The sequence below is a fragment of the Nicotiana sylvestris genome, chromosome 1, assembly GCF_000393655.2.
Source record: "Nicotiana sylvestris chromosome 1, ASM39365v2, whole genome shotgun sequence".
NCBI lineage: Eukaryota > Viridiplantae > Streptophyta > Magnoliopsida > Solanales > Solanaceae > Nicotiana > Nicotiana sylvestris.
In genome coordinates this window covers 180,294,703-180,301,980 of record NC_091057.1, presented here as the reverse complement: position 1 = coordinate 180,301,980, position 7,278 = coordinate 180,294,703, and the positions used below count along the sequence as shown (strand labels likewise).

At 35.4% G+C, this 7,278-nt stretch overlaps 1 protein-coding gene across 1 annotated transcript; it reads right to left on the bottom strand.

The window, feature by feature from the left end:
• Nucleotides 1-2,156: 2,156 nt before the first annotated feature.
• On the bottom strand, nucleotides 2,157-6,557 carry LOC104244556 (uncharacterized). Its single transcript, XM_009800001.2, has 2 exons — nucleotides 6,002-6,557; nucleotides 2,157-3,409 (listed from the first exon to the last, which is right to left on the bottom strand). Exons 1-2 carry the CDS (start codon nucleotides 6,380-6,382, stop codon nucleotides 3,038-3,040), a joined length of 753 nt encoding a protein of 250 aa, XP_009798303.1. The 5' UTR covers nucleotides 6,383-6,557; the 3' UTR covers nucleotides 2,157-3,037.
• Between the last annotated feature and the right edge of the window lie 721 nt (nucleotides 6,558-7,278).

The following is a 7,278-nucleotide window of genomic DNA, read 5'->3' as shown; positions in this document are numbered from 1 at the left end:
TACTGATTTTCCAACAGTCACAAAAGATTAGCCTATTTCAACACCTATAGTTGATGATGATCTGGGAATTGAAGCTGAGACAGACACTTCCACTCCTTATGTGCCACCAGATATGCCACTAAATGAGACAACAAATGACATGAAAATACTTAATTCAGATGAGAGGAATGAACAAAGTACCTCACAACAACAAAAACATGAGGAAGTGCAGCAGCAGGAACATGCATGGGAGCTATCTGGACAAGTGTCATCAATTGTGCAAGAACCTACAAAGATCAGGAAATCTACAAAAATACCAAGACCAACAGTGTGGCTCAAGGATTATGTGACTACTTGTAAACCAAAAGGAGACTGTCTCTATTCAGTTGCAGACTATGTAAGCTATAATCATCTTTCAGAGTACTACCAATGTTATCTAAGTTCATTCTCAACCCAAGTGGAACCAAGAAGTTTCGGGGAAGCAACACAAGATGACAGGTGGATAGAAGCAACAGAAAATTCTGGCACTAGAAGAAAACAAAACATGGGAGGTAGTAGATCTTCCTCCAGGAAAGCAAACTATTGGCTCAAAGTGGGTGTATAAAATCAAACACAAAGCTAATGGTAAAGTAGAGAGGTTCAAAGCCAGGCTGGTGGCAAAAGGATATACACAGCAGGAAGGTTTGGACTATCATGAGACTTTTTCACCTGTTGCCAAGATGGTAACAGCCAGAACTGTGATCAATCTAGCAGTTTCTAAAGGCTGGGTTTTATCTCAAATGGATGTCAACAATGCCTTCTTACAAGGTGATTTATATGAGGAGGTGTACATAGCCAGGGATTTCATAGGCAGGGGGAGTCTAAGGTTTGTAGGCTACTCAAGTCCCTTTATGGTCTTAAACAGACATCAAGGCAGTGAAATATCAAGCTGACTGATGCACTGATAGGTGAAAGATATTTACAAAGTACCAATGATCATTCCCTATTCACAAAGAAGACAGATGCAGACTTGGTGATCATCCTTGTATATGTGGATGATTTACTAATTACTGGCAGCAACAACAGATTGGTAGAAGAAGCAAAGGCAACCCTACACAAGCATTTCGAGCTGAAAGATTTAGGTGAGCTAAGATACTTCCTAGGAATTGAGCTCATGAGATCAAACAAGGGAGTTGTGCTTAATCAAAGGAAGTATGCACTTCAACTAATCTCAGAAGTGGGGTTGAGTGGTGCAAAACCAGCTAGCTCAACATTAGAATAGAATCTCAAATTGACAACTGTTGAGTATGACAAACATGTAGAAGTTAAGGGAGATGAAGAGCTACAGGACATGGTAAGCTATCAGAAACTGCTAGGGAAGCTTATCTACCTCACCATTACAAGACCAGACATTTGTTTTGTTGTCCAAGTTTTAAGCCAGTTTATGCAGAATTCAAAGCAATCACATTTGGATGCTGCATTGAGGGTAGTTAGATATCTAAAAGGATCACCAGGAATGGAATTTCTGTTAAAGAAAGGAGCAATAGAAGAAATCATAGCTTATTATGATGCAGATTGGGCAGCTTGCCCAAGTACAGGAAGGTTTATGATTGGTTATGTAATAAAACTAGGAGAATCACTGATCTCATGGAAGTCAAAAAAGCAGTCAACTGTGAGCAGGAGCTCTACTGAAGCAGAATATAGAAGCATGACAGCAGTGACTTCAGAGTTGGTTTGGCTAGTGCGCTTGCTGAAGGAGCTGGGATTAACTGTAAAAGAGCCAGTGATGTTGCACTGTGATAGCAAAGCAGCTATGCAAATTGCAGCCAATCCAGTCTACCATGACAGAACAAAACATATATAAATTGACTGCCACTTTGTGAGAGAAAAAATCAAAGAGGGATTAATTGCACCTCAATATGTTTCCACTAAAGAGCAGCTTGCAGATGTGATGACTAAAGGGTTAGGAGCTAAACAACATAGAGTCCTGATATCCAAGCTAAGGATTGTTCAATGTTTTTCACCCTCCAGCTTGAGGGAAAGTGTGAAGTTAACAAAGTAGAGATTATTTAGTTATTAAGACTAATGTGTAATTACAGAGACTTAGGGTTGTTAGTAAGAGTAATAACCAACTTAGTCTATAAAAGGAGTAAGTCGGTTATTACTGTGCTTAATTGAAAATGAGAGCTTGTAGCTCGTTCTTCTTCCTTCTTCTTCTATGAAATCAAAGCCTTCATTACTGAATTGTTCTTGCATGTGTTAATCCAATTTAAGCTTGATCAATCTAGTACAAATTAACACTTCTTCTTTAATTTATCTCTCTGCTGTTCACTTCTTCCATCAATTCTTCATCATAATTCTGCAATTAACATCTCCAACTTTAACTAATACGTGTTACATTGTTCTTGCTATCAAATTTTGACTCCTTGGATTAAATTTTCTGTGCGAATTTTTGTAATTAAAAATTTAATAATGTGGAAGCACCTTAGCTAATGGTTATCGAGTACAGAAATAACCCAAGTGTTGCCCGTGGTAGAGCCATATTGGCCCAAGGGTGGTCAGTAAATTATATTGTGCACGTGTAGGTGAAATTTTATATATTGATTGTTGAATCTATTAATATAAGAAAAACATAATATCATGAAAAAATGGATTCAAAAAATGCTTGACCATAGTTTTAATTCATAATTGTAACATTTTAGTATTTTGTCCGTCTGAAATTCTACCTCCGCCTTTCATAGTCATCATCAAAAAGAAAGGAATTGAAATGAGTATAATAAGAGAACTCGGACATTTTCTAGATGTGGAAATAACGTTAGAACATTTGCATGTATCATAAATTCATTAAATTTCTATATTAGAGGTCCAACATCCCTATCCTAACATCCACCTTTTTTTCACATCATAACTATTATTAGTCCAACTTCTTTAATTAGGTCCTTATTCAAGTCTCGCACTCTGGAGAGATCTCCAATCTTGAACAGAATTTTTTTTTTTTAAAAAAAAAGCTTGGTGAACTAAGTTCCCACTATGCGCGAGTCTGGACAATCCAATTAATTAAGCTGGTTTAATTTTGCATTTATTTTGACATTAATGAACCAACGACCCCAGCAATAAGAGTGGTAGGATCTCCTAGAACTGCAGATATAATAAACTGCAGAGCTAAACCAGCCATCTCACAACATTTCTGAACTTTGCCTTTACTTTTTCGATGATGAGTTTGAAGTGTTCCTTTCAGACTTGGGATCCTATTCTCCAGTTTTTTACAATTATTATTACTATTGTTATTATTGTAATTATTATTATTATTGGCTCGACCAAAGTAGATCTCATGCCAACTATCCACAAGCATCTCTTTGACACATGCTACGTGCAAATTGTATTTCTTGCATGTTGATCTATAACTCCAGCTTCTTCCTTTTCTCCCGCACCTGTGGCATGATGCACTTACCTGCAAAGACGAATTCAAGATTTAAGTTAGTAGATACAGAATGAGTATGACCAGTTTATAGTCAAAAGTAACAAGTTCAGTTGGATTCGCAAAACTCGCTCTAGATCCACCTCTGCTTAACTAGTCGTTCTAAACATAATTAGTTAAGCTATACGTTCTAAACATAATTAGTTAAGCTATATTTCCTTAATTTGAGAATGTGACTTTAAAACTAGGACAGATCAAGGTAATTGAAAAACTAGAGTTCAAATAGTTGAATGTAGAAATTAATTTACTAAACAAAAAAAAAACGGAAAAGGGCCTGATATACCCCTTTACTTTGCTTTATTGTTCAATCTTGTCCTTCGTTATACTTTTCGTTCAAATTTACCCTTACCGTCCATTAAAGTTCTAAATTTGCCCCTATTTTAATGGTTGAGACAAGTGGCACATTCTAAATTCTAAAAGAATGAACCAAGCCAACTCAGAAAATAATCCAATCCGATCCATTACCCGACCCATTCTCCAATTCACTCTTACTTTTCCCCCAATTCTTCACATCAAGATCAAAGCGTTACTAATTTCATATCCCAAAATATCACTATTGAGCTCCTTGCTTGAAAAGAGAATTGGATATTGGTAAAATTATGTTCTAAAGAATGAGCCACCTGATAATGTTGAAATCTTAAAAATTCCCTGGAAGCCTTTTGTGAATAAGTTAGCAATAGCAGCCATACCTTCTTCCGGGTCGAATCAATAATTATCAACCGTAAAGAATCAGCACAAAGTAAAGATTTTGGTGATAAAGTTAAAGTCAAGAAGGCAAAACATAGCAAGAATTTAGCACCAAAATGGAGGAAATTACTAAATGGGTGTGCTAGAATTGGCAAGCATAGGTGGTTGAGGTGTTTTTCCAGTCAAGCGGTGGTGGAAGCTCCGCCGGAACTGCCATCGTTTAAGCACCACCCGACACCATATAAAGGGTCTTTGGCATAAAGTGTTGGAGAAATTAAAGAAATTTTTGGATCGTTCTCTCTTCTGCTATTACACAAAATCAGTAACTATTTTTCTTACAACAACATCAACCCAACAGTAACTATTTTTCTTCTTTTAATTAACTGTATATTACTTCCATATATTTCTTGGTTTTGAGATGATTAGTGGATTCTAAAGTATTTGAATCAACAAATTGAGTTGTGTAGGTTACTTTTGAGGAAAAAGCGTAAAGAAAGAAGAGGAACATACCTTAAATTTGATGATCAAGATTTGATTTTCTTTTGGAATGTGTATTTACTCGATATCATCATTTTGATATTTATCATTGAAATGAGTCCAAGTTCTGATCTTCACTGAAGAGAAGTGAGTTGGGAATGAGTGTCGGGTAATGGGTTGAATTAAGGGGCGGTTTTTAGAATTGGGGATGAGTCTTTTGTTCAGAATATGCCACGTGTCTTAGCCGTTAAAATAGGGGCAAATTTAGAACTTTGATGAACCTCATGAATAAATCTTAACAGAAAGTATAACGGAGGACAAGATTGAACAATAAAGCAAAGTAAAGGGGTATATCAGACACTTTTCCGGGGAAAAAAAGATGCAATTTGATTTCAATTTTTATCCCCGTATTCTCCAACTTTACCTCTAAACCTTCAATTTGTTAGACTTCACTATTTTAGTTTTGTATGGGGTAAAATATGTTTATACTAAATGATCACATGAGAAAGTGACATGTGGAGCCAAAGACAGAAAAGGCAGCCGGAGGCAACAACCTCGCTTGTTACCGGAGAGAATGATACTCATAAAGGTGAAATAAATGTTTGCCACCCAGTAGCATTTAATGAAAAATATTCTACAACATTAAGTACGCTGCCCGTTACAAAGAATATGGCATTCACTGCCTGTCGTTACATATTATTCAATGACCCTCATAATTGTCATTAAAGATGGGCTTGATCTTAGGACCTTGTTCCCTAAGTGCAGTTATAAATAGTGAACTCTATTATCATGGTAGAGGGATGCCAATTTTCTGACAAGCATACACTATATTCTATCAAAAGCTCAAGAACATTTTACTTTCTTGTTTATTTATAATGTTCCTACTTCCCTCCGTAGCCCTGCACCCGGAATTAAGATATCTGTTGTTTCCTTTCAATTTCAAGGCTAAGTCTTACATTTCTTTTTAATTCATCAGTTATTTGAGGATCAAATTAATTCACTTATTTATAAACTACGTATAAATTCAACTGCACCATTTTACGATAAACTAAGTTTATTCAACAATGAAACTATTCGATTGGGACGTCGATGTTAGAGTACTATCTCTATATCTCTATTAACGAAAAGCTAAGTAGGCTAAGATGCCAAAATGACTTGCCATCCGGAAGCAGAGCCAAATTTCCCACTTAAAATATTTACCGAATATTTCACCATAATATTTACCCAAACACTAACCAAGTAGTACCATTTTCTCATTTTGATGAGGAAACATGAAACTTGATATGATTATTGTGTATTAGTTCGATTCAACTTTGAAAATGGATAAGGAAAAAGTGAAATAAATTGGGGCGAAAAATCTATCATGAAAAATTATTAATATGTTGACTAACAGCTACATACCTTTCTATACAAGTAAAGCTTTACTTCTCCATCATCAAGCACCATAGGAAGCTTTGCACAACATGGATGAAGATCAAATCCACAAGACTTACAATGGTATAAAAACCCAGTAATATCCTTCTCACAAGCGTTGCAATAGCGCGGCACGTTTCCCGGAGGACGAGAGAGGAATTGAAAAGAGCATTTTTTGTAAAATGGATGAGTAATTGAAGCAGAAGGAATTGCACAATGCATATGGAGATCATAGTCACAAGTAGTGCATTTATAGCGAGACCCTATTCCTACTTCCTTACAACCATCACATTTAAATGGAAATTCTGAGTATTCAAATCTTAGCTTGTGTTGAGGGTGGCTAAAATGATATATCTCATTGTACTTCATTTTTTTTAAATTAAGTTTTTGGATATATATGGAAGCACAAGAAAAGAATTCAAGTGATAAATATATAAAGATGATTCTTGGACTGTTGTTATAACTTTATGTATTGGATTTAAGAGTGGCTTGTACTTGAAGCAAGAAGCAAGAAGCAAGAGGGATGTATACTGATGGTGATAGTTGCAAAATAATGAGTCTATAGAAGAATTTTTAAACATCATCAAGAATGAAAGAAGAGAGACATAAGGCATATTATTAGTTCCATACTCCACCATAGAAAAAGGAATTTTTGCTTTAAATGATTAGTCATCAACCTAATACTTTTGTTTTTCACTTATTCATTCTTTTTTTTCAAAAAAAAAATATGATAATTATAGTATCTTGGCCAGCTTGCGAATACCTCGACTAATTCCACAAAATATTTGTTTGCTATCTCCCACCGGTACAGTTATTGAGTAACTCTATCCATCAAAGCTTAGACTAATATGAAGAAATCACTAAGTGTTTTTGCCACCGACAGGATTTGAACCTAAGACCTCATGTGTATCAATTAATTTAAAATAAGCCAATAGCATCCTTATTCTTTATTTAAAAAATTCTCCTTTTCCGTCATTTTTCCTTCTGCTTTATTCTCATCTCACTTTATTGACCACTAAATCACAACCTTAAATACTTTTTCCCTTATTCTTTAGCCAGGGAAATTCAAATGATAAAAATCTATATGTGATGTAGATGCTTGGGTATAGTGTAATCAACTAATCCCTTAACCCCCAAAAAAGTGGGATGATGAAGACCCTTAGTTGCAAGCAAGGTTTTCAATAATGGGACCTCTAGAAAGTAATAAATTCTTGCAAATATCAATTTAAAAGAAATGAGGATTGCAATACAAAATTAATCGTGTC

Bases quoted from the DNA above. Each gene is read 5' to 3' on its own strand.
- LOC104244556 (XM_009800001.2), bottom strand. From the start codon at position 6,382: ATGAAGTACAATGAGATATATCATTTTAGCCACCCTCAACACAAGCTA. The intron at 3,410-6,001 runs GTATGTAGCTGT...TCGTCTTTGCAG, and splicing joins AGCTTTACTTGTATAGAAAG to GTAAGTGCATCATGCCACAG.